Source organism: Pleurodeles waltl, chromosome 3_2 (assembly GCF_031143425.1).
Source record: "Pleurodeles waltl isolate 20211129_DDA chromosome 3_2, aPleWal1.hap1.20221129, whole genome shotgun sequence".
Lineage (NCBI taxonomy): Eukaryota > Metazoa > Chordata > Amphibia > Caudata > Salamandridae > Pleurodeles > Pleurodeles waltl.
This window is the reverse complement of record NC_090441.1, coordinates 175,482,972-175,510,910: the sequence shown is the minus strand read 5'-3', so window position 1 is coordinate 175,510,910 and position 27,939 is coordinate 175,482,972. Positions and strand designations below refer to the sequence as shown.

The following is a 27,939-nucleotide window of genomic DNA, read 5'->3' as shown; positions in this document are numbered from 1 at the left end:
TGCCTTAAATCTGCAGCTGGTGCAAACGTTTGAAATGATCCCAGCATCAGATTTAGGAGAAGTGAAAGCTGTGAATGAGGGTATCCTGATCCCAGACAAACCGATCTCCCTCGACTTCCTGGATAGAGACAGATGATGACTGAACAGAGCAATATGGACATGGATGGCACAGATGGAGTTTCTGGAGGAGGTGGGATGTCATTAAACTGCACCCCAGCAAGACAAACATAAGTCATATTTCCCTTGGTAAAGTGCCTTGTCCTAGTAATATTCCATGGACCTTGCATTACATTTCCAGTAAAAGCCAGGCTGTTATTGGCGGCGTAGGGAAATACAATGTGGGCCAGATTGGATGCTTCTGGCAGGCATACAGTGCATGTCCGCCTTGACTTCATTCTAGTCCCTGTTGAGATCACAGATGCTAAGGCCCTTGTGCAATAAGAATGTTATACATCATTTTTTGCTTTTACACTTTGTATTTCATGTACATTTCACTGTCTTCAGATTCAGACCTTTGCCGACCGCCCATCTTCTGGTAGGCCACAAAGTGTTAAATTCCCCAAAAGCACTTTCTTCACAATTATCAAACACACACCTGGATTGCCTTCCAAGCTTTGTCACCATTTAGAATGGGCATCGAATTGTCATATAATCATTTTAGAGGCTGTGAACAGGATCTGTGTCTTCAAGGGAAAAATACCAGTGCACCAGCAAACTTTAAAGGAAATCAAATCTCTCCGGTGGGAATTGCAGTTGCCCAGTTGCAAATGGTTTTGACTGAGTGTAGTTATGCAGCGGGAATCAGTTCAGATTTCCCTGACAGCGCTTCTGCATGGGACTAACACCTCATATGATGGCAACAGAACGAGTCTAACCATGTGGAAGTGGCCAATCTAAACTTTGAAAATACTTTCATGTAATGAAATGTTGGTTTTGTGTGTCACTTTATTGCCCTCTGAACGTATACGCAGCAGCTTTGGTGCCAAGACTATCATATCTGAGGAGATCGGCGAATTGTGCCCTCAGGCATGTTTTGAAATCTCAACATAAGTTGGGTTTCACCCAAGAAAAATCACCTGAGAAAATACAATCTTCATTGCACACGCGTACGCACTAGGTCGAGTCTTTCGCAGCAGTGTCCCGCGCAGCACGCCAGGCACATGCTGCGCGTCACAGGCAAGGTGGAGGCTGGAGGATGAAGTCTCGCCGGGGCAGCAATAGAGTAGTGATGAGACTTTGGTGGAATGTGGTTAGATACGATTTCAAAATTTAAATGATTTGAGTTTATATCAATTTCTCTATTTAATTCAGAACTTTCTTAGTGACGAGTTATCCATTCTGAGCGGAGCCTAGAAGCATTGCAACCTATTGTTACCACTCTGGTCATCCATGATTGACAGTGCAAAAACCTGGTTTGACATGTAACACACAACATTGTATGATCTCATCCACAAGGAAATCCAGGCTGGTTAGAGAGCTTTGTTGGTGCAGTAGTCTAAAAATGTGTAGACACGGCTGTGTATCCATTGACAACAATGTCCACTGGATGTTTTTGTTGTTGCTGTGGCTGGTTTCCCAGAGAAAGTGATTTTAAAATGGCACATACCTGCACTATTTAAATGTACCTGTTTCTTATTAGGAACACTATCCTCCTGGCTTCTCCTGGTTACTTCATTCTGTGTCTCCTTCCTCATAACTTGAGAGGAACAGTTGTACTTAAGGTTCTGCAATACAATGCTTTCATATTTGTAGTTCAGATAAATAATTTTAGGTAAAGTGTTAATAATAGACAAATCTGACTCAATGACATGAACCATGATGGCTTTGAACCCCAACTTTAACTGAAAGATAATGACTGGATTAATCCTGGACCCTAACATCACCCTCAAGGTACACATTGCCAAAAAAAGTTGGCTTGGTACCATTTCCCTCTTCTAAAGCAAGTCAAACCATTTCTACCAGAAAGCAACTTCAGAACAGCTGTTCAACCCATTGTACTCTTGCGTCTGGACGGTGAGCATGGCTGCTCCCGAGCCTCCCATACTCAACAATGACAGACACGCCACAGCACTTTTCATCCAGAGCCCCCATCCTCATTGACATGTGCTGGCTCCCCAACTGCATCATTACCTACCTTGCCACGGGCCTAATGAAATGAGCTCACAAACACAATTTACCTCTCCAATGAAAAAAGACCAAAATAGCTCACAGGAAGTGTACTCGACGGATGTTTAACCCATAATATCACCCTGCTTCAGCAGCTGTTTTACTGGTGCTTGTTACGGTATGCTGCCTCCCCCGCGGGGCCACGGCCTCTACTTCTTGTGTTGCTGCTTCCACTGCAGACAGTAGTGGGATCACTGGGCTGTGATAGAATTTTTCACCAACCGCTCACTTCTTCATGGACCGTTTGCCAGTGGGGTTCTTCATCGTCTGCCTCTTCTGTTGTGCTGATGGGAGGCGCATCAGGTTCTGGGAGTCAACATGGTTATACGGTCCGCTTCCGAACTGCATTGCATCTTCCTTCGGATCGAGAAGACACTCACATCATTTTTTTTTTTTTTTTAAAGGAGTAACACTTACCAGCGATCACAACATATATGGCAACATTTTAGAAAAGAAATGTGGGAAAATGCTACAAAACAGTTGTGAGAATGTATTTCCCTCATTGACTTCTACTGGGGCCTGAATCAGGTTACTGTTATGTATGGGATTTGCAAGTCTGCTGCTGCATCATCAGATATTAGATACGCAAATCTAATTTTTTTTCCTTACCCGTCTGGAGCACAGAGAAAGCGCTATGGCAGGTAGAGCGAGTTTGATGTAAGTGCGGTGCACTGGCTTGCAGGATCAGGTTACTGGCAGTGCATACTCCGAGTTACCCAAGGCCAGGCCCTGTCAGCTGAAGCCCGCAGAGGAATCCGGTTTTTACATGCAGGAATCGGAGCCGTGAGACTAGCCTTGAAATCAGGTCTCCCGTCTGAATCTGGAGGGTTTGCATGTATGGAAGCAGGTTACTGGCAGTGCATACTTGGAGTTATACAAGACCAGGCCCTGTCAGCTGAAACCCGCATAGGAATCCGGTTTTTACATGCAGGAATCGGAGCCGTGAGACTAGCCTTGAAATCAGAGGTCTCCCGTCTGAATCTGGAGGGTTTGCATGTATGGAAGCAGGTTACTGGCAGTGCATACTTGGAGTTATACAAGACCAGGCCCTGTCAGCTGAAACCCGCAGAGGAATCTGGTTTTTACATGCAGGAATCGGAGCCGTGAGACTAGCCTTGAAATCAGGTCTCCCGTCTGAATCTGGAGGGTTTGCATGTATGGAAGCAGGTTACTGGCAGTGCATACTTGGAGTTATACAAGACCAGGCCCTGTCAGCTGAAGCCCGCAGAGGAATCCGGTTTTTACATGCAAGAATCGGAGCCGTGAGACTAGCCTTGAAATCAGGTCTCCCGTCTGAATCTGGAGGGTTTGCATGTATGGAAGCAGGTTACTGGCAGTGCATACTCCGAGTTACCCAAGGCCAGGCCCTGTCAGCTGAAGCCCGCAGAGGAATCCGGTTTTTACTTGCATGAATCGGAGCCGTGAGACTAGCCTTGAAATCAGAGGTCTCCCGTCTGAATCTGGAGGGTTTGCATGTATGGAAGCAGGTTACTGGCAGTGCATACTCCGAGTTACCCAAGGCCAGGCCCTGTCAGCTGAAGCCCGCAGAGGAATCCGGTTTTTACATGCAGGAATCGGAGCCGTGAGACTAGCCTTGAAATCAGAGGTCTCCCGTCTGAATCTGGAGGGTTTGCATGTATGGAAGCAGGTTACTGGCAGTGCATACTTGGAGTTATACAAGACCAGGCCCTGTCAGCTGAAACCCGCAGAGGAATCAGGTTTTTTCATGAAGGAATCGGGCGGCAGGAGACTAGCCTTGAAATCGGTAGTCTCCCGTCTGAATCGGGAAGGATGGCATGTATGTTATAAGATTCCATGTGAATACCGCTGTGCTAATAGGAGCAATGCCAGAGCTTATGCTACTCATTTATACGTTATCCTGATTGGCTTGTGTTTGGTGTTGCTAGGCAACACAAATAACAGGGAGTAGTGTTTGCTGTATTTAAAGTGAGGCACTTCCACCACAGGGCTTGGTGAAGAAGTTCATGAATCTACAGTGGGAAACCGTTCTTCTCATGATTGGGAAGTCTTGCAGCAGATTAATAAAACCGTGGAGGCAGCCTTTGCGACTAGAAGAGGGTTGCCTCCTCCAAAGGTTCCTAAAGCTGACCCTGACAAGTAGGAAGATTATCGGAGACCGCTAAATTTAGGTTTCAGATTTAAAAGAAGTTCAGAATCATATCAAGGAGTACCTTGCCTTTTCCGATACTGGTGTGGTAGCAAATGATGGTGATTTTTTTAAAATCAATATAGGAGAAAAGAACCGGAAAGTCTGCCAATCCATAAGGCCATTCGTGGACTTTTATGTATGGAAAGGTCTGACTTGGAATGGACGGGTTTTCTTAGATTTCTGACCAAGATGTATCCTCTACAGCAATTTTCTGATGTATTTTAAATAACTGCAAAAGTTCATTCTTTGATGGGTGGCCTAGCTTCTAGTGGCACCATAGTTTCAGAGGATGCTTCACCTCCAAATCAAAAGGAGCAAAAGGTGAAGGGAGCTAATAAACGTGCTTATCTAGCAATTAATTTTTCACTAAGTGGGTGCCTGTGAAGCGTACACTGTCCAGTCTTTCTTACATCATTTCCACATTTTGGCAGAAGAACACAAGGATGGGAGAGGAGAGATACTTCCTCTAGCTTGTTGGTGATGGAACTGGAGGTCAGTTCTTCAGTCCTCACATTTGACACATTTTCGGTGACTGCATCAGCTACTGGTTCAGCGATTTCAGCTCAAAGTGATATTTGGTTGAGGACCTGGAAAGTTGGTACCTCTCTGAAGTCCCTCTGTCATCTCCCATACATTGGTTCACAGTTGTTTGGACCACAGCTGGAGGATATGGTGAAGAAATCGGCGGAGGACCATAAGCTGCTGACTCCGGTGAAATCCTTGTTTAGAAGGAGAGGATTTGGTTTCTGTCAAACTTCCGGGGGTTCATCTTGGGGAAACGTTCCTGGTCAGCCCTTTTGAGGCAGGGGATGTGGCAACCAACTGGTTAAAGAGGGTTACAGAACATCCTTCTCCTCCCCTCCTGCGGAGGTTCTTGTGCATATTTGTCTCATTTGGAATGGGAAACAGAGGTTGCAACCTTCATTTTCCACACTGAATATCTGGATGAAGACAGTGATTTCCTCAGCCTATCAAGAGGGCGGACCTCCCCTTCCTGAGAGTGTACGATTCTCATCTTCCTGGGCCACTTTAAAGGGGGCTTCACTGAAGGACTTTTGAGTAGTAGCTACACAGTCTAAGCCTTACACTTTGATTTCTCATTATAAATTGAGAACGGGTGACATGTTTTCTTCCTCTTTGGGTTCTGCTCTTCTGTCAGTAGCTCAATAACATCACCTACTTTGTTTTTTCTTTTTCAGAAATCATGATAAATAAATTCACAGGGTTTCACATCAAACAATGCAGCAATTTCATTGTGTATTTTCTGCCTGTGGTATACCCTCATTTTCGTAGGAATATGGCAAGGAAGACATGCGACATAGGTAATGATTCAGTTACTTACCAGTAATCTTCATTACTCCGAGTCATAGTGTTACTCACCACATTCCTACATTCCCTCCATACCTCTGTGGTTGGAGGCAAGAGAGAAATTGATATTTTTCAGAGCGGTAGCTTGGTTATTACAGGAAATGGTGCGTCACAGCTCCGCCAATATGGCATCATCAATGGGCAATTCCTGTGAGCCATTTTGGTAGTTTTTTTTTGTTTTTATTGGAGGGGAAAATTCTGTCTGTGAACACAGAGTAGTTCATTTTGTTAGAATGGTGGCAACAAAGAATATGATTTGGAGTAATGAGGATTACCGGTAAGTAACCAAGTCATTTAAAAAGCCATCACGATCATGTTATTCTGCATAGCAACAACTACTGGGTGGGGAACTGACTGGGGAACCAAAAGCAGCCCTGCCAAAAATGTCCAAACAGCCCAGATACTTTTCTCTCCTCATGGAACTTCTCTTTGAATCTATCCATTCTCTGTCTCTCTGCTCTCTCTGCTCCCTTTCAGAACACTTTGGGCCTGATTTCGACCCTGGCGGTCTTCAGACCACCAGCACTGCCAGTTTCCCTCCACAGGAGGGGCTGGGGGTGCTTGCGGTCCTAATCCGCCAGGGCATCGCTGCAAGCAGTGTCGCCTTGTAACTTACGACCCCCCTCTCCTCCAGCTTTTACATAGCAGAAGCACCACCAGGTAAAGGCTGGCAGAGATGGGTGCAGGGTGCCGCTGGGGGGCCCTGCACTGCCCATGCACATGGCATGGGCAGTGCAGGGGCCCCCCTGGCCAGCCCCATCACTATGTTCACTCTCTGCTTTGCAGAGAGTGAACATCGCAATGGGTGCTGGTGCACCCTACACACTACAGCATTGTTGCCGGCTCTATTATGAGCTGGCGTCAATGTTGTAGGCTGTTCCCCACTGGGCCGCTGACCCAGTGGGGAACTCTTAATGGGACCCTCGGGAAGGCAGCCGCACTGGCGGCAATCTGACGGCAGTACTTTGGCGGACGGTGAAAACCGTCCATCGAAGTCATAATGACCCCCTCTGTCTCTACCTCCCTCTCTTTCTCTCATGAAGCCTCCCAATGCCTGCTGCAATTAATCTCTGGGAGAGGTGGAAAGTGACCGAGGCACCAGGAGCAGTCCAGGACTTGCAAAGCCAACCTCCAAGGGCTCCATCCCACTGGGAAAATGCCCAGTGGTATGAAATGCCTGTCTAGGCTTGAGGACACCTCAGACTGCAGGTTAGGTGTAGAAAAAGAAAATAAAAAACCAACACAGCAGGCATTTTCCTTATATGCACCAAGGATCTGGAACAACATCCTCATATCCATCCTGCCTGGGCTACACTGCTCCAGTTTAGGAAAGAGTTGAAGGCTCACCTCTTTAAAGAATACTACATCACAATGTATTAGCCATCCACAACTCAGGTCCCTCTCCAGTGTAGAAATGGTTTCCATTGCAGGTGAGCTTTGATAAAGCAAGTGTCAACATAACTGCAAACTTTGCTTACAGATGCTTACAGATTTATGCTTAAATTAGTTTACAGATTTATAATTTACCATTACTATGATGAGTTAGTTCAGTTCTGCGAGTTAGGCCTTGACGTTGAACATGTCCAGAAAATATTGTGGAAATGGCTGGTGTCATGGCTACTGACCCAGAAAGTTAGCAGAAATGTGTTTTGCCCAGGAAATTAAAAATTATTCAACACCCTGATTATCGATCGTTCCTATCCAGAATATTTCAGGTAGGTTCTACATGGCACCAAGATATATGGTGGTCCTTTAATTCCACATGCCTCCCCCTTCTTAATCTTGCTAGTCTGTCAAATTATGTTTTCTTGTCAACCCTTTGGTCTCTTGAGTGAAAAGCCCCAAGCAATCAAATTGTTATATGAATTCTAAAAAGTCTATAGAAGATTGTTTTTTTGGCTCGTTAGAAGTCAGTTGTTATCCAGCAGTTTTTCTTAGTAGTCACTACTGCATAATCTGTTTTATAGTAATTGTAACATTGATAGAGATGCTTGTAAAGTGAACTTTATTTTGGAAACACTAACACTGGAAATTAAAAAATAGATATTGAAAATAGCCAGTTGAATAGCTTTTATTTTAAAAAATATATACCATGTTTTGGTGCAAGAGTGTCCACTGGCCACCAGTTATTATTTGTCCAATCTGGAGAAGAGGATGGAAGGCATATACTCACATTTTATAGGATTACAATCCAGACAGTGCTCCATCACCTTCAGTGTCTCTAAGATCTAACCCCTCGCCCACATTGCATCCTACATTATTAAGCTTGCAATGGATTTACTGTAAATCTCTTAACATTTTCCTCTGCATATGCACAATTTGAGCATGAGCCCTGGGATCACAATGGGGGCTAGAAGCCTGATACCCTACAAGAGTCCTACACTACACTCAGTTGCACCCTGTACACCTCTTACCACCAGATTGTGCCAATACCATCTGCCTAGGCCTATGATATTAGTATTCAACCACTAAACAGAGATGGGCTGACTGACTCATTGGCATTACCAAAAAAGCATGCACTTCTTTCTCGCTAAGGATGACAGCTCTCTCAATGTGAAATTAATTTATTGGTTCATTGATAACTTTGTCAGCCTTGATCAATCTGCACCAAATTTGTGAAAGTGTGCCAAATCTGGTGCACATGGCTTCATATTGTTCAAAAGTAGTAAAGTGGGGGGCCAAGATCATTTTTCAAATCAAATCATTAATATTTATAAAGCGCGCTACTCACCCGTGCGGGTCTCAAGGCGCTAGGGGAAAAAAAGGGGGGGGTTACTGCTGCTCGAAGAGCCAGGTTTTTAGGAGTCTCCGGAATGCGGAGTGGTCCTGGGTGGTCCTGAGGCTGGTGGGGAGGGAGTTCCAGGTCTTGGCTGCCAGGAAGGAGAAGGACCTCCCACCCGCCGTGGAGCGGCGGATGCGAGGGACGGCAGCGAGCGCGAGGCCCGAGGAACGGAGGAGACGGGTGGGGGCATAGAAGCTGAGGCGACGGTTGAGGTAATCCGGTCCCTTGTTGTGGAGGGCTTTGTGTGCGTGGGTGAGAAGTCGGAAGGTGATCCTTTTGCTGACTGGGAGCCAATGCAGGTGTCTCAGGTGTGCGGAGATGTGGCTGTTGCGGGGTACGTCGAGGATGAGGCGGGCCGAGGCGTTTTGAATACGTTTTTCAATTGCCTTTGTAATGGGGTTTCCCATATGAAATTTCTCTGCATACGGAACTCCTAAAACACTAAATGGATGGTGTAAGAAATCACCTGCTACACAGGGGCGGCACCTCTGCAATAGCGGAGGGGCATCACCCCTTGACTAATAGCCAGCAGCAGAAAAATAAAACAATATTTCAATATTGTTTTATTTTTCTGCTTCTGGCTCAGGCAGCAGTACAGGGAGGGGCGGGGATGAGCCACGGGAGGTGGGATGAGGAGAGAGTGCACGAAGTGCGCATGTTTGCTTGGCCGGCCGTCTGAGCCAAAAATGGCTGTATACACAGCCAGGCTGGAGAAATTGCGCAGGCCCCAGTGTTGTCTGAGCGGCAATCCAAGCAACTCAGACCAATCATGACGCTGATTTCATGCTAGCCGTAGCATAAAAGCAACGCCAGGATTGCTGGGGAGCCTGTTCTGGTGTCCCAGTGAATGCTGGGACACCAGGAAAGGAAGGACGAGCGAGGCGGCAGGAGATGGTGGCGGCGGTGGAAACAGTAAGTCGTTTTTTAATTTTATTTATTTTGTTGTATGTTGCACCCTTCCCCCCTGTGTTGCCTTACTGTGCATAATGGAGGCGTTCCATGGAGTTGCGGTGGGTGTTCCCAAGCAACAATCATGTGTATTGACACATTCCCAGATTTACAAGAATCTGTAAACCGTGCGCCTGCCCAGGGCAGGTGCAACGATGAGAAATATTTTTGTTTCTCCTTGTTGTTTCCTCTTTCCATGTGTTCTACATTCTGTAGCGCACATGGAAAGAGTAAAATGACTTTCTAGCTTGTTTTTGTGCAGGAAGGTGCCCTTTCCTGCACAAAAACAATCCCCCTGACAATGCAGACATGATTGCACCATGGTGCAAGGGTGCCTACTTTTGTGCTAGGCAGCAATTTGTTCATCAGTGCAGGGGGAAAGGACAGAAATGCACAGTATCTTGTAAATACTGTGCATTTCTGCCCTTTCCTCGTGGCGCAGGACAGCACAGCGAAGTCACCTACTGTACTCCCCTGCACAGGGCTTGTAAATATGCCCCAGATAATGATTGGTCCTGCTCCCATTCTGCATGCTCACCTGACTGACACTTCCCTTCTTCCCCTCCTCGTCTTTCCAGGTATCCACTGGTCGCCACCGCCCCTGTTCCCCACCTTGTCCCCTCCCTCCTGTTTTCCATTGGTTCCTACAAACGTACGCTCCATGGGCATGGTCATTGGGCATAGTGGCATGTAGGGGGGCCCAAATCAGGCCCCCCTATGCCACAAAAAAAACGAAAACAATTACTTACCCCAACTTACCTCAACTTCCCTGGAATGGGTCCCTCCATCCTTGGGTGTCCTCCTGGGGTGGGCAAGGGTGGCAGGGGGTGTCCCTGGGGACATGGGAGGGCACCTCTGGGCTCCTTCTGAGCCCAGAGGTCCCTTAACGCCTGCCCTGACCCAGGCATTATAAAACAGCGCCCATCAGGCTGTGCGTTGTTTTTTAAGGCCTGCCCCCTCCTGTGCGTCAAAATGACGTCAGAGTATAAATATGGCGCACAGGCCTTAAAGTCATTTTTTGGAAGGGAACGCCTACCTTGCATATAATTAACGCAAGGCTGGTTCCCCCTTCCAGAAAATGACGCACATGGTGGAATTTTGACGCCCGCGGGGTCGGACGTCAAAGTATAAATATGGGGCAGGGTTTGCGCCGATTGTGCGTCAAAATTTTTGACGCACATTCGGCGCAAACAGAGTATAATTATGCCCCTTAACCTTTAATTCCTGAGAGTAATGGGCCTGTTTATGAGAAAGTGGCGCATCGGCCCCAATACGCCACTTCTCTTGCGTCGCCCCTACCGCCACCTAACAGCACCATGGTTGCATCGTATTTACAATACGGCGCAACATGGCAGTCATTACGACAACAGCGTAAATTTTTGACGCTGTTGGGGAACTTTGCTGCACAAGCGTCAAAAATGTTGACGCTAGTGCAGCAGAGCACAGGGAAGCCCATTGATTTTAATGGCTGCGTCATGCTAACGTCTGCTCTGAGCAGCTGTTAAAAATAATGGAAAAACTTGCGCAGTGAAATCTAGTAAATTTCACTACACCAATTTTTAGGGCTTCCCAGAAAATGAACGCCCCCTTGCATACATTATGCCTGGGGCAGGCATAATGTGGTGCAAGGGGTTGCAGAGTGGTGCAATGCATGCATTGCACCACTTTGTAAAAGTTGCACGCAGGACAAGCCACCTTAGCGTCAAGAAAATGACCCCATGGTGGCTCTAAGGCGGTGCAAGGGGCGTGTAAATATGCCCCTAAATATTTCAAACACTACTCTTTGAGAATGTGGGCAAGGTATCTTCTTCATGAACTAATGAGAGCTGGGTAGAAGAGTTTCATAACTACAGTGGCAGGTCTGAAACATGTTTACAGGGCTACTAATGTGGGTGGCACAGTCAGTGCTGCAGGCCCACTAGTAGCTTTTGATTTTCAGGCCCTGTGCACCTCTAGTGCACTTTACTAAGGACTTGCTAGTAAATCAAATATGCCAGTCATGGACAAGCCAATTACACATACAATTTACATAGGGAGCACTTGCACTTTAGCACTCTTTAGCAGTGGTAAAGCTCCCAGAAACAAGCACACAGTCAAAAAATGGGAAGCAGAGGCAAAAAAGACAGGGAAGGCCTCACCAAAGATGCCAGGCCTAACAACCATGTACCAGGTTGACACCTATGTGGGTAGAATAATAAACGGACAAGAAGGAGACACAGAATGTTTTTGTATACCCCACCCTCATGCATGTAAAGTAGCATTGTATTTAGATTTGTAAGCAATTAATTAAAACAGTTCCAATTGCAGCTGGAGCATCATTACCACCATCAGAGTCCATCACCATAGTGCTCTTCACATGAGAAAACCGACCCTCCAAAGCGGCCGGACTCTTTAGAATCCACTTTACACAAATCTAAAATCCAGTTAGTAACACCATATATGAAAAATAACTTAAGTGCAACCTTAGGAAATAGTGTATGGTCTGCTGGAAAATCCCAAAAACACCTGTTGACCAGTAATTTCATTAATTACCTTGCCCACCAGATGCCAAAAGAAGATTAAAGCAATTTGAATAACATTTGTAGAGCATTATCTCAGTTTGCATTACAGGCATGACACTCTAGGAATTCATCTTCATTCTTTTTGCTGGAGTCCAATATAGACTAATGATGTAATAGAAGTAGTTTATTTTTAATTTGCCATCCTGAACGGTGTAAAGTAGCAAACAAATAGATACTTGCCATACATCTGCCAGGTTGTCATCTGGAAACCACTCCTGCTGCTGTGTCCAAGGAGTGAGGAGCCCTCCTCTACTCTCCAGTCTCCATCAAATAGCCATGCACCGCCACCAACTCACCGAGTCCCCCTGTACTTAAAAGAAGAAGCTCCTGCAGGTTCCGACACCTGGCCAATCTTTGTGATAAAATCTTTTCTCTGTGCTACCCCTTTCTCATCAGTTCACACACCTGTTGTAAAATGTGATAGTCTCCCATGGCAGCCATCCATTCAGCTTTGGAACACATTCCCAATCCACTAGACGGTCCTCGCAATCTTCATCAATAAGATCTGACAATGTCATTTCCTCTTCCTCATTCTTCTCGTGTGGAAAACAGGAAAGGAAGTCAGCTCTCCCATTCTTACCACCCGGGATGTGAAATAATAATAACTGTGTTGTCAAAGGCACCATTTCCAACTCCCCCCCCACCCCTGCCCATATTCCTCTTGCAGTAGTCAGGCTCACTCGTTGCACTTGCGCCACACTATTTGGGGGCTGGTCTGACAAAATGTGCCAGGGCTGCTTTGGTTTCCAGTCCAAGCCTTAGTCTGGAAAGAGCAGTATGGGACCAAATCTATAAAGAAATGGTGCAGTTATGCTCTCTCCCTGTGCTGGTGTACTTTTAGCAGCTATACACCATAGTGGAAGGGTGTCTGCGGTCAGCATAGGTTTTGTGCGGGAAGGTGGCCTTTCCTGCACAAAAAAAACTATCCTTTAAGACAATTTCCTCTTTGCATTCTGCAGCACACACTGAAAGAAGAAAAAACAAGGAGAAATGAAAATATTTTTCCTTGTTGCACCAGCCTCAGGGAAGTGCAGAATATTGGTGCAAATCTATCTCTACAATTCCTTGTAGATAGAGATTTGTGTCAAAGTGCATGGGTGGATGCACGGGAGTGTCCATGCACCACTCATGGAAGGCCCTCTTGACTCAAAGTAACACGAGACAGTGAATTGCACTACGTTGCATTACTTTTGGGTACAAACCAACACAAATCGCTATTTGCGTTGATTTGCAAGTACCAACCAACCTGCAGGAAAAAGTAAAGCAAACCTGATATGAAATCTTTGTAAATCTGGGCCTTGGTCTTTATTTTTGGGAGCTGGGGCTTCTTTAAGAGCATCAAGTGACCCCCATTGTTCTGCAGGGCCACCCCAGAGTTTTTTTTTTTTTTAGCTTTTTTACTGAATCCTATTTTTGCTGGCTATAGAACAGTTTACCTCTGCTAACCAGTGAAGTGCTTTGTAGGCACATGAAATAGCCTTATCTGGTATACACCAGATAAGGAATAGCCTAATCTGGTATACACCAGATTAGGAATAGCCTAACCTGGTATACACCAGATTAGGAATAGCCTAATCTGGTATACACCAGATAAGGAATAACCTAATCTTGTATACATCAGATTAGGTTATTTAATGTGCATACAAATCCCTAGTATATGTTACCAAATGTACATAGGACTGGTAATTTACATGCTACTAGTGGATTATTGCACTCATTGTGCCATCTGCTGCAGAGGCACTATAAAGCATGTCTACAGGACTACCAGCAAGTGTTAATTGCAAATTCAATATGTCAAACAATCCCTTTTTTGTCAGGCCTAAACCCATCTTTTAAATATTTGCAAATCACCCCTAAGTATGTCATATTGCCTAAAAGGCAGGGTTCATGGCATTTAAATGTAGGACCTGTAAAGGTGAATGTTAAACATGTCCTTACAATGACTATCACTGCAAAGCTATTAACACTGAAGCAGGGTTGGCTGTTCAATAGGAAAGTATTTTGATACAATATTTAATAATGTTAAATCTGCCTAGAAAACAGATATAAATTAAATTTTAGGATATTCGAAAGATTAATTACAAGTCCAATTCACTGGTGAAGTTGGATTTGAAGGAAATATTTGGGAAAGATGACTTTTCACCTTGCTTGAAGTCCCTGGAAGCTAAATCTGCATTTTGTTCTGTCCCTTCTGCCAGCCAGTAATTAGCATTTCAGTGGGCGTGAATGAGGTATGAAATTGTTTCCAGGACTGGGAAAAAAGTCCTTTGTTGTGGGGAGGTTGTGTCCTGCCACTGACAGGATGGCATGTGGACTTGGCCCAAGGACATGATTAACTTCAAAAAGGCCTACCTTGTCACAAGCAGATGTAGCTAACACCCAGGCCTGCACCCTTCTTTTGGCCCCAGCCAGACCAGCCTCTATCACAGTTGGTTTCTTGTTGACACTGCAGTGTCAGATCCTCCTGGAGTTTCAAGACCTGCTTGACAGATCTGCTGGGGGTTTTCATATAACACCTGGGGCACACTGCAAAGGAGGAAAACAGAATGGCATAACAATTTGTATGTATTCACTGTCTGGTTGCAGGAAGCTCAGCTTTATCCTACCAGACTTCTGTCTCTGAATTTGTTGGGGGTACAGAGACTGACTTAAAATGGAGTTTAGTGTTAGATGTAAGAGAAGATTAGGATTACCATATTACACTCTCCACACACCCCTAGGCCTCAGAAACCAATTTTAGAGTGGCCAAAAACTTCAACCACCTTAAAAATGCCCAAAGTGGGTAGGAATAGCTCCAGAAATCTTTACCCCATTGGTTAGGGTGTCCCCAGGGAGTAATTCCTACCCACTAGCTCGTGCCAGGCATAAATGCGGCATCTACAGGCACCCACTTCTGAACACTCCTGGACTTGTGGCAGGTCGGAAGAGGACTGAGACCTGAGAAGAGCCTAACTCTCCCTCTTGTACCCAGGACAAAGAAGCAGACTCCAAGGGTCATAAGGCTGACCTCCTGTTAAAGCTACAGGGATATCGTGGCAACTGCACCTGGCCTGGACCCTGTTGTGGCCTCTTCCTGATACCCTGTGAGTCTCTAGGTGCCTCCACTGAGAATCTGGAGGGCTTTAGAAGTGTATTCCTGTTGGGGAGTGGGATTTAGACGACTATAGTCACAAGGTAAAATCTATGACCAGGACAAACCTGGTTAGTATATCTGTCTCGTGCTCCTTAGTGGTCAGCATCAAACTGCTTCTAGGTCCTCTTCTACCATGACTATTGACTATCATTGCCACTGTGTGCTTCTTGGTGCTATCTCTACTTATAACTTTAAAAATTCATACTTCCACTTCCCCTTACTGTTTTTTTGCCACGTTGGTGTCGGTTTTGTTAATTCAACTTTACTCGATTGTTCAAATTTGGTTTTGATTTTTTTATTATTTAGGTTCAGACTTTATTACTGTTTTAGTACTGCATAAATACTTTCCAAATTGCCTCTAAGTTAAGGCGGTCTGCTCTGTGCCATTCCTTCCAGGCGGTTGAGCCCAGGTTTATTTAGTGATGTTAGTATTTCATCCTGATAAGGTTTGTAATTATTACCGAGATGGATACCTAGCCCCCCTCCCCCACCCCCATAACTAATAATCCCATTTCTTACACCCACCTAGGTCTTCTCCCCTGATGTCCTGGATACTCAAACTCTTTCTGGAAAAAAACATGCATTTCTCAACTATCAATAGAAGCAATTTATTTCAACCACATGCAGTACGTTGCTGTTGTGCTGCTGCAAACTTTTTCTGCCCTATTGCATGCTGAAAAACAGCAACGGCAGCTGTCAACCCGTATGGTATCCTTGTTATACTGGAAAAACCAGCCAGGTGACAAATGCAGTAGGGTTGTGTTATTCTAGTGCAAGAAGAACCTGGTGATAAGCAGAACTGCTAAAAACCATAGCACCATCCATACATGCTAACAGTTCATCAAGTCTAGGTAACTGATGGGCATTCACCGGTATAGTCGGACTTAAGGAATGCAGATCAAAACCAACTCTTAACTCATTGTTTTTCTTGTGTGCCACCACAATAGATGACAAATCGAACTGTTAACAAGTTCAGTCACACCATCATCTTGCAACTCCTTTAAAACTTACCACTGAGTGGAACTTGCTTTTCAATTTTTTAAATTTCACAGCAAACCTTAACTCTCTTAAAAAACCTCCCTGTATTTCTAAATGATTTCACTAATCCCCAAATTGTCTTCACCATTGGCAAAGTAAAGATCAGTTGACTCTATAACTAAAGACATGGCTGATTTCTTCCTCCTTGGCAGTATTGTGGTATCCTGCAGATACCAATGCACCCAACCTAAAAAGTAAATGGAACATATACTTGATCAATATTATTCATGCCTTCAAAAGTAATGGACGTTTGAGAATACTCAATACGATAAATGTTGTGCTCTGAAATGTGTTCTTTTTAATGTCTGATTCATACAAAATCTCACCTTGGCTTTAAGCCAAACATGTTGCAAGAGTAATGAATGTGGCTCTTGTACTGGAATCCGCTAGATATTCTACTGAAGCATTGTGTAACAACCTGATGGCTATTGGCTGGGCCCAATTGTTATGATTAAAACAAGGTTTATCACACAGTTGTGCAACTCATCGTGCTCTTCATTCCCACGTCCAACATTAGTATTCTTCATGCACACCTTGGCAAAATGTCCTTTACAATCCACAAACTGCAAGGTTTCTTTTGCGGGATGGATACCATTTAAATGAAGCTGCAACAGAGTTTGAATCACACCTAAAACAGTCAGGCCCAAATTTAGGAGGGCCTAGCGTCATCTAATGACACATTTGCGTTATTTCTTTTTTTATACTAATTTGGCGTTAGATGGCCAAAAATGCTGCACCAGATTTAGAAAGTGTCGCTTGTTTTGTGCCGCTTTGCAACCTCTTGAGCCACATTATGCCTGCGCCAGGCATAATGTACGCAAGGGGGCATTCTGGCATTAGGGGGGCTGAAAATATGGTGCAAAGAATTTGCATCATTTTTTCCAGCATTTGCAACGCCTGCTCCGAGCAGGCGTTCAACGGAGCCTCCCATTGGTTTCAATGGGCCTCTGAGTGCTTTGCAGGATTAGTGTCAAGATTTTTGGTGCTAATCTTGCAAAGCACCGAACTAGTGTTAAAAAGTCTGACGCTGGTTCCCTAATTACTGCCATGGTGCTCCGTATATTAAATATGGCACACACATGGTGGCGTTAGGGGGGGCGCAAGAAAAGTGGCGCTGCACTAGGTGTAGTGCCACTTTTCTTAAATTTGCCCCTTAGTACTTTTAAATTGAGAAAGTAGCCTGGGATGACCTTTAAAGTTTTTGGACATTTTTTTTACTGTGCGACCTGTCAATCTACCCTTAAACACAATGTCATGTGAAGACCTGCAAAGGATCTCCACTTCCTCCTGGGGAGAATCAATGCTATTGGATGCGTCAATAACCTCTACTAGAGTTACCTTCTTGAAAGACAAGTTTCTCCTGGGTTTCTTTGCTGTGGCGACATACATCTAATTGGTCCCTTTTAAGCTGATCAGTAAAGTTTCAAATTTACACGACAAAGCTGAAAGTCTAAGAGCTGTAACAAATGGTTCAAGAGATTTGTTCAGTTTCTGCAGTGTAGGAAAAACATAAATTGTCTAATGATCATCTACTGTGACCCAAGCCATTGCTCCAAGTGCTGACTGCTTCGTGATATTCAACAAATTGCTGTCCCTCTGCCTAGTAAATGCTCATAAATTCACTGCTGTTATAACCCAAACAGTGCTCAAGTATACATTTCTTTCTTTCAGTTCTATAACGTCATTAATTGCCCCTAAGTAAACGCTGAACAGGTTAAATCAGTCTTTCCAACAGATGGAGGGTTCCCGGATAATCTAAGAAAAGGGGAGTGTTGACTTCCTGCATACCAGCTGTGGTGTAATGACTGAAAAGTAAAATTCAGAAACGGACAGAAAAAAACACCACTGTTTAACCAGTGCTTTATTTGTAAATAAAAACGTGCCAGTGCCCAAAGCCCTCCTCTTAAACACGGGGCTGCTGCAATTAAATGTGCGAACATGTAATACTGAGGCACCGTAATCCTGAAGCCATCTCGGGCCTCTTCAATCCATTTACAGCCACTCCCCGCCCCTTCAGCTCACTCTTGCAGTTTTTGCTTTCTCCCTTTGTGACACTTTTTCGTTCTTTCGCTTCCTCCGTCTTTCCCATATTTGGCTTTACCTTGCAGTAGATGCTGGAGGCATGCACACGGTTCTATCAAGTAAGGGGGTAAACCAAATAGTCCAGATGCAACACTAACATAGCTCAGAGAGGTGCGCATATTGCCGTAATTCCCAGAACGCAGCACACACAGAGAGAGGAAAAATGAGGAGAAATAGTGAAATTTCTCCTCGTTGAGCCTCCCCTGGGGAGGCGTAAGGTTTTGGTGCATCCACAGGTTTACAGGCTCTTGTAAATCTGGCGATGCATCAAAATCTGTGGGCGTTTGGTGGGAACACTCACCACAATCCCCAGGGAATGCCCCCCTGGCGCAGAGTAAGGCGACGCAGTGACTTGATCCGCTTTCCTTTACTCCATATCTGTGACATCATTCAAAGCCACGCAAAGTGGCTTTTAACCATGTCTGTGAGACCACGAAAAGGTGTGCACCACTGTTGCATCACTAAAAGTGACGTAACACGAGTACAAGCCTCTCATAAATCTGCCCCCATGTGTACACAGCAGCTGATGTGTAAAATGTTCCATACTTTTGAAGCAAAACGTGTCTGGTTAGCCAACATTTATCTGGGTTGCTGCAGAAATTCAAGGGTGTTCTTGAAATGCTTGGTGAAACCTTGTAGTACAGTCCCAAATAAGCATGCACTGTGGGACCTTACTAATACTGTCAAGGAGCTATAATGACAAGAAAGAAAGAAACGAGCCCTTTTAAACTACAGTTGTGTCTATTGCAGCAGCTCTCTCCTGGGGGAGGACAAAGCCTGCAGTACCACAGCACACAAAGAGAATCTTTGGACTACCCACAACTTTGAAACTCTGGCGATTGTTCTACGCAGGTGTGGCTTCCTCAAGTGAGAAGCCCTTTGAAGTGTCTTCACAATATGTGGTTTTCAAGAGAATATGTTTGCTCTGCATTGTTTCTGTATTCACCAAATAGTCTTTACAGGAATAAACTCTGATGCCTGAGTTAGCTGGAAAGAAGAAGGGCCTCATTTACAAGTTTTGGCGCAGGTCAGCACCGCAAGAATTCTAGCTGTGCTGCCCTGCATCAAAAGAAAATGGCAGAAATGTGTTGTATCTATGAGACACAGCACATTCCAAAACAAAAGATGATGCAAATTCGACGCAAAACAAGTATAAATATGCCCCCAAACCTTACCAGGTGCACATTCACATACATACGCAAACAAAATCCCTCCTCCAGAATTTATTTCACCCAGCATGTAGACCATTCTTTAAAGCCTTTCACCATTGTGTCTTATCCAGGGGACCCAAATAATGGTCAACGCACATCTTGGTGGAATAAATAACTGCTGACCACGTTCTTCAGAACTTACATCCAATTGTCTTTTTCTTTGCAGCACATATATATATGGGGTTTGTTCTAAAATAAGAACATTTCTACATTGATGGGTCAGTATATACCAACAACAAAGACATTTTTATTTACTTATCTGGTTACACATGGATCCCACTGTCTACATAACCCGAGAAGCTGGAAAAAAGGCACTTCAGAAACCCTGACTAGTTCAGAGAAGCACCTTTGTTTGGGCTGCTGGGATTCTATTAGACTCGGGCAATCTTACACGGTTTGACAATATCAAAGGATATGAATGGCATGCAGTGAAAATTGTCCCTAAGGAGAGTGTCATCTAGAGATTGGATTGTCTATGACCAGAGGACAGCCTTAAAAGATCCTATGAGTCAGTTCATCCTTTATATTTGATTTCCATAGTTCTGTCAGTATGGAGCCATGTTCTGCAGGTTTCTTCTGAGATATCCTGGCCTTCGTGACTAGACAATTTGCTTCACAGCTACCCAGGTTATCTGGCAAATGGCATCTAGTGGAGACTCCAGTTAATGATTTTGAAAGTCTCCTAGTAACCTCCATCTGTACTCAGGGGACTGATACAATCTCTGAAAAAAGCTTAATGTCAAATTGTTGTGGAGATAAAGGGCCTGATTAGAGTTTGGAGGAGGGGTTACTCAGTCACAAAAGGGACAAATATCCCATCTGCAGAAGTGAAAATACCATTATATTCTATAGGATTTAGATTTCGGCTGGCAGGATATCCGTAACCGTTGTGTCAGAGTAACCCCTCTACCAAACTCTAAATCAGGCGCAGAGCCTATATTAGCTAGGTATAGGTAAACATGGATTAGTTGATTGAGGATGAAAGTCAACGCCGGCGCTACCTTCATAAAGATGTTAGGTTCCGCACTGACAACAACAAAAAACACTAAAGAAACCTCAAACTGATTGAGTAAAGCCATCTTTCCACACCATATGCCAACAAAACTAGATCAATAGACAATTACTCACATATGTTTTCACTAGCTATTTCGTGGAGCAATGCAACAAGCTCTGGCATATTTATTGGGAAAGGAATTCATTGTCTGAGGATCATTAGACTACAGGTGTAAATAAAAGCAGCCAGATAAGCAATTATCTAAAAATACGAAACACTAGCAAACTCAAAACAGTGAAGATATACATTTTTCTATAGCATAAAGTATATTGTTTCCAGCAGCCCCATAGGTTTCTAGTGGGATAGTCGTTTTTGTTTCAGCTACTGCTGAGTTTTCATTAGTAGTTGTGTGTTCTCCTTCCGGTCCTCGGTTTGCCCTGGAGTGCTAGTTTCTGCTTGATGGTCGTCAGAACATAAACTTCTATGAGGTGGCTTTTCATGTGACTCAGCTCCAATGTTCAGCATTAGTGGCTTTGTACGTACTGGATGCAATAGATGTAATGGAGGAACTGAGAGCCAGAGGTTGTGGGCCCTACAGAGAGAATCAAAACATTAAAGAAGATCTTGTTTCTGTGTGTAAAGTAATTACAATCCTATATCCAAAGGTGTGGGATTCTGACTAGTGCTGCACCTCTATTCAGGGATGTTCAATTGGTCCCTTTGTATTTAATTGCGCCGTAGATCACCACATTATAAATAAAAGTGAAGGCACCCTGGTCTCTGCAGGCAATTTTATTCTTTATCACTTTTAGTGAAGCTCCGGTGGCATTATGCCATGCGACATATTTACAAGGAGGCGTGAAGCCACTTTTTGTGGCTTAACACCACCCTGTATATACGGCCCCTTCACACGCAGCCTTTTGCGTGGAAGGGGCATGCAAAGGGTGATGCTGTGGGCGTGCCACAGCAACACCCATTGCATTTTGACACTGCCTCAGTCTTAAGAGATTTCGTAAACCTGAGGCAGCGCCAAAATCTAACGCCACCACAGGGGTGGCATTAGCAAGCATAACGAGGAAGGATACTTTTATTCCTCCCCGATTTTTTGCTTTTTGTATGCGTGCTGCATTCTGCCGCACGCATAGAAAGAGTAAAATGCCAGAAATGAGTGTTTATGTGCGGGAAGGTGTTCCTTCCTGCACATAAACAATCATTTCAAAATGAAGCTTTGGCACTTCTGTGTGTGCTGCAAATCGCCATTAGTGATTGTTTATGTGCCTTCCCACACATAAACAATCAAACCCCTCAATGCAGGATGGTGCAAGGATGCCTGCGTTTGCGCTTGGCAGATCAATATAGCGCCAGCGCAAGGGACAACAAAGGGGTGCGCTGTAATCAATTAAATATGGCGCCTTCCTGCTTTGTGAAAATGACAGAGTGTGGTGCTGCCAATTGTGGCACAGCATCACGCGCCATCATTTTCTTTTAAATATGGGCCTAAGTCCCCTTTTGAGAGCTGTGGAGTCTGATCATGAAGGAGACATGGCCAGTCCTTTCCACCAAGTAACCTCTTTCTTTATTTTCTAATGAATTGGACCAGGAAGGGACAACCCTCAGGGAATGCTTCAGAAAGGGATTAATGCACCCAAGTGACACTTCTGTGTTCAAATAGCATCATTTGTGGGTATTCACAAAACCGTTCAGTGCACTCTCCCTCCCAGACAGTCACTCATGTTGACAGCAGGAGTAAACCCGTTTTCAGGGTGTAAAGGGAGGGAACGCCCTGCACAATTGGTGGGATGTAGATGAGAAGTTTATTTAGTGAGAAACACGCTTTCCCTACAGCAGAAATAAGTTAGCAAGTACAAATGCACTACATCTTCAAAGAATACACGTGTTACATTACCGAATGTGCATACGCTTAAACACAGAAGTATTCCCTAAAAGGTACAAACTTTACAGTTTTCCAGGAGTTCTGGAACTTTTTATGTAATCCCAAAAAGTCAGATTTTCTTCTCCAGAGGGGTAATCCCTTTGGGATACATTCCTGTTTATCTGCCATTACATTTAAATCTGGGCTTTTCCTCCGACCTTAATAAGCATTGTTGTGTCATTTAAGATCAGTGTGTTGTATTGTAGCATTTCTATAGCACCTTCCAACTCCTTGCTGAACAGTCAAAGCACTTTGTGGATGGTCGAGTAAGTAGCTACTCCCTTAGTGATGAATGCTCACAGAAGGGTTTTAACAGAGTTGTCACTCACAAGGAGTGTGTTTTGTGGCCTTCTAAATCATTCTGAATGAAAAACAGAGTTACTGTTCCATTTTAGGTCTGGCATTAACCAAGATTTTTGGTTTTACTAAAATGACATGTACGGTACACTTACCTAAAGCAGCTTTCAGCCAGCCCTTGCCATCGGTAGGTCTGTTATGCCATTCATATTTTTCCCCCACCCACCCCAGCATACAACGTGGAACAATGTGTCAGCCCACTTCAGCCATTGGCTAATTTCACTGCACGTGATGGCATTCAGCCCTTTCACAAGGAACAAATCAACACAGATTAGTTCCTTTAGGTACCAGGGACTACTAGTGTAATATGTGCTTTTTGAGTCCCCCAAAATATTTTAGCTTTAAGTCAATGTTTTTTTTAGATTGAGCCTGGCAGCTTCCCCCAACACTAACATTTTGCAAACATCAGAAAACCTATGCAATGACAAAGCCAAAAGTATGTTGTTTCGAGGCATTATCCACAGAAGGTGTAAAAGCATGGCAGTAGGATTTCAACCATGTTTCAATCAATCAATCAATCAGGAATTTGTAAAGTGCACTACTCACCTGTGAGTCATATTGGTGCACATTTGACCTTTCTAGGCATTGAACTCAAAAGAACCGGACGTCATCCCTTTAGCTTCTGTTTGATGACAAGCAGGCTTAGCACTTGATAAGCTATATTCCTGCCATCAATCTCTCTTGTAGGGCAGTTCTCCTTTTGCACTATTAGAAGGAGAGTCTAACGTGCTCTAAGCTTCTCTCGCGCTCACACATCTGGTATGCAGAGCTTGCCACAAATTAAATTTTAAATGACTTGGGGGTAGATTTACGAAAAGTGTTGCTGCACCTAGTGCATCCCCACTTTTCTTGTGCCCCTTAGCACCCCTCTAAGCCCACCATGTGTGCGCTGCATTTCATGTACGGTGCACCCTGGCGGTAGTTAGGGAACTAGCACTAGAATTTTTGACGCTAGTTCGGCGCTTTGAAGGATTAGCATAAAAAATGTTGACACTAATCCTACAAAGCACCCAGAGGCCCATTGTAACCAATGGGAGCCTCCTTTTAATAGCTGCTCTGGGCAGGCGTTAACAGTGCCAAAAACAATTACCCAAAGAAATCTCTTAGATTCCCTTGAGCCATTTTTTGGCCCCCCTATAATGGGGAAATGCCCCCTTTGCATACATTAATCCTGGCGCAGGCATATTGCAGTGCAAAGGGTTACAAAGAGGCGCAAGGCATGGATTGCGCCACTTTGTAATTATGGCGCAGCGTTTTTGGCCATCTAACGCTGCATTAGTGTCATAGAAATGGCGCTAATGGGTCGTTAGGATGGTGCTAGGCCCTCTTACACCTTGGCCTAAGTGTTACTGCTGACTCAAAGCAAAACATCTTTCCAGTAAGGATTTACCCTCCTTTCCAGTGGCTTTAGGAGCAGCAGGGACATGATGCTTGCCTAGCAAGATCATTATGGTGGGATGGCAAGTGCACATTTGCAGGGCTACTGACCGTAATGCCCATAAGTGAGGAAATTCTAGATTTATTCCAGAACTCTGCAGGAATACTTACTGCGCTTTGTACCAGAATGCCCATTCGTGTTCAAGAAGTACAAAATAAAACAAATCACACAGCTTATTTCTAGTTTGTGTCTTAGTACCTAGAAAGTTCAAATGTCTGTCCATCATGCTGTGCACCAATATGACTGGATGTCTGAATCAGTGGTAACTGATGTCTGGAGGAGAGGCCAAACTGAGATGAGTGATCATCTAAATCTAAATCCTGAAGGGACACTGCCAGTGGGACAGGTTGACAATTCTGAGGCCCTCTGTGTACATTGGACAGCATTAGCAGTAAATGGGCCAAGATCACAGAAGGGGCTATTGTTAAAAGGTTACAGCAATCCACTTCCCTTTTAGCAGGTGCATTTGAGCCTGATTCTGGGCTGGTTTACTGGCTCAGATGGCAGCTAATTAGCAACCAGGCCCTGCACAACGGTAACGTGTTTACAAAACATGTATTACAAATATTTATCTTTTTTTTTTAATCAAATAATAGGATTAAGAGGGAATGCGCTAGGAGTTAAATCAAGCAAATAAGGAGAACCAGCTTTGTCTCTTTTCATCTGAAGCAAATAAATCTGAAGTCAAATGTGATTTATCTTGGATTATTCTGGAAGTCTTGGATGTGAGTATACATTACTGATGTATATCAGTGTCTATTATGGCCTTGGCTGGCAATGTCATTCCTTCGGTCCTTGTTGTTCTGGGCTCCTCTCAATGAACTGCAGGTTAATTGGGGAGTCCGCTGCCATGACCCCACGTGAGATGGGTTTCACTTCAAGCCCTTTAGGATCTGGCCTCAATTCAAAGATCAGCATTATCTGTGAAATGGGAATAGAAAAGAGGACAAACTCAGTTGGTGGACAAGGCACTCGCGGGCGGCTGAGACATTCTTGACAGTCTCTCAGTCACACACAGGCAGAGATGTGCACAGAAACATCTTCAGGGCAGGAGAACGTTCAACCATGATATTAAATTGGCCCAGAAAGAGCATCCATCGCTGGGATTTCCCTTCCACAATCCTTTGATGGATCTATTCACCATTTCTCTGGGCTGAAGGGGAGTCTGGATGAATTCTGACAGCTGACTCGAGAACAACACTGAGGCCCATATTAAAGAGGGCCTAGCGCCACGCTAGCATCATTGTTTTACGCTAATGTGGCCCAACGAGGCCAAAATCACCGCACCAGATTTACAAAGTGGTGCAATGCATGCACTGAGTTGTTTTTCTAGGAGTGAAGCATTCTGAAATACATGGAATCACTTTACAAAGCCAAATTAGGGAAATGGTCTTGAGCAAATCATCATTCTATGTAAAATGGAGCAAGGTAAGGCAAGGAAAAAATGGAAGTGAGAAAATATGAAAAGATACCTTCATGATTCCTATAGAGGAAGTGTAGTAGAACAACAGCATGTCCGCTAAATTAACACAAAGCAAAACCTATGAAAAGATGGGTCAAATGGGTACGTGTTGTGTGACAACTTGATCACTGACTATCTAGCCCCATTGAAAGTGATGAAGTTTCCCTCACCCGTGAGAGTGCCAGATACATCTCAAGCTCTGCGATTCTCCGACCTACACAGCCACGGATCCCGTACCCGAAGGGGATAGAGCTGAAGGGATGATGCTTAAAGCCAGTATCTCGGAGCCAGCGATGGGGCAGGAACCGGTCTGGATCTGGGAAGTTAGTCTCATCTCTAGAGAGCACATAGTGGCATAGGACGAACAACGTCTGTGGAAAAAAGGGAAACGGTAGTGCAAGAGAAGGAGAATGTAGAGCACAAAGAAGCCCATCCAGACGACAGAAGATCACAGACACTAAACAGTTTCTGACTTCCCCTCCTGTCTCTATCGCAAAGACTCTGCTGTGTCCTTTGGTTTGAATTTTTTTGGGGTTTTTTTGGGTTTTTTTCTTAAGCTTGAATAGCTCCTTTTTTTCAGCCCTTTCGCCACCTGGGCAATCCAAACAAGGCTTGGTTCCACAGAATATATAATCTGTATTTACCATTTAATTAGTATATTTGACATTTCTAAAAGTCATTTGTAAAGTGTCGAATGTTAAATACCACATGTGAGCCTGCAGAGAATATTGTCCCCATAACAAGATTTTGTAAAACTCCTGACTGTTCAAGTAAAAACAGTAGCTTGTCTTTATATTAAACTGCTAGGTTTAAAATTGTGCACTTCCCCTGTAACCATACACTTTAAAAGTTAGATCCAACTGCACTGTGCTTACATCTAAAATGGAATTTGTGCACACAATTAAATTTAAAGGTGGCAACATGAATTGAGTTAGAATGTTAAAGTAGGGATACAGCCATACTGCACACTGTTAACTTCCAATGTTTCCCAAAGCATTTCTCCACAAGTCCATTCGGGAAATTAGTAAAAACACATCCTCCTGTCTTATGATTCATGAAAATTAAAATCATTGGTATTATGGTATTAAATATATATGCTGAAATGCTGTTTTATATGTTGTCTCATTTTCTGCCTCTTATGTAATCACTCTGTGCTGGTGGGTTTAATCCCTCACATAGAGTTAGGCAACCTATGGCTCACAAGTTAATCGGTTTCATTCCCTCCTCTATCCCTCTCCCTGGATCAGGGGTCTTCAAACTTTTTGATGCTGAGACCCCCGTGTCAAAATTTTGTAGGCCAAAAATTCTAGAACCTGGTACTCCTCATCTTTGCTAACCATCGCTGACCATAAACTCCCCCAAATCCCATGGCAAATCATTTTTATGGTGGGGAAATAATATTAAACAGTGTTTAGCACACCAAAGGTTAGTGGGTGACTGTGGTTCGGTGTCAGAGCCTTACCACACAGTTCAAACAAAATGTATCCAAAAAGAATCACCCCAAAATGCACAATAGTACTTTATTTTTCACAAACAAAACATAATTTGACAAAACCTATTTGATTGGTAACACCTTCCTGATGTGATAGGCATGCATCTTTTTCGCCAAAGAGATGGTCAATTTGTGGTTGCACCTCATTAGTACCAATTTAACACCCAAACATAACAGAAAGCAACAAAAAGTCCAGCTTTACAAAGGGCCTTCCACTGTGCAGCAACATGTGTTGCTGCTTTTTTAGTAACTTTTGAAATGTTTGAGCTATTAACTACATTTTTTTCTTAAAATCAGCAGATTATGCGGCAAATCTATAATCATGCAAAAATCTCTGTGGCTTCACAATCGCATAATTCAAGTGTTTTTTAATGATAAAATGGTGCTTCCAAAATATAGATTTTAGTAATACCCACACCGTACATAATTCTTATTATTATTATTATTTTTTTTTTTTACAAACTTTCCCTCCCTTCAACACCTCCACAGGGGTAGTAAGCGCTATGTGAATACAATTAAAAGCGTGCACTTCACAGCTCAGTTCCTAACGCTTTGCACTACCACTCAAAAAGAGTAACTTTGTCATCACAAAGCTTCCAGGGATTTGATCAATTAAAGCCAGTTCACGCTCCCAAGCATCACTAACATTTGCAGATTACCCTTTACATCTGCAGTTTAACTCTGTAGCAAGCTTGGGCCCTGGCCGGGCTTCGGTTTCACAGCACAGGACACTCCCTGAATGACACTCTACCTGAAGCATTTTAACTCTTGGAATTAATCACCCCTGGATGGTTGTCTTTTCCC

The 27,939-nt window shown here is 44.0% G+C and overlaps 2 protein-coding genes across 3 annotated transcripts in view; one reads left to right on the top strand and one right to left on the bottom strand.

The window, feature by feature from the left end:
• Window positions 1-7,757, top strand: part of LOC138286652 (sterol 26-hydroxylase, mitochondrial-like) — a 92,603-nt gene extending 84,846 nt beyond the window's left edge. For both annotated transcript variants that reach the window (XM_069227114.1, XM_069227115.1), the window contains exon 9: window positions 17-7,757. In XM_069227114.1, the coding sequence (XP_069083215.1) occupies window positions 17-136 (120 nt within the window). In that variant the 3' untranslated portion in view covers window positions 137-7,757. The remainder of the gene's footprint in view (window positions 1-16) is intronic.
• A 12,867-nt stretch (window positions 7,758-20,624) lies between these two features.
• The window catches only part of LOC138286650 (sterol 26-hydroxylase, mitochondrial-like), a 155,028-nt gene continuing 147,713 nt past the window's right edge, over window positions 20,625-27,939 (bottom strand). The window contains exons 8-9 of the mRNA XM_069227112.1: window positions 25,814-26,014; window positions 20,625-25,102 (exon numbers count right to left, since the gene is read on the bottom strand). Of these exons, the coding sequence (XP_069083213.1) occupies window positions 24,962-25,102; window positions 25,814-26,014 (342 nt within the window). The 3' untranslated portion in view covers window positions 20,625-24,961. The remainder of the gene's footprint in view (window positions 25,103-25,813; window positions 26,015-27,939) is intronic.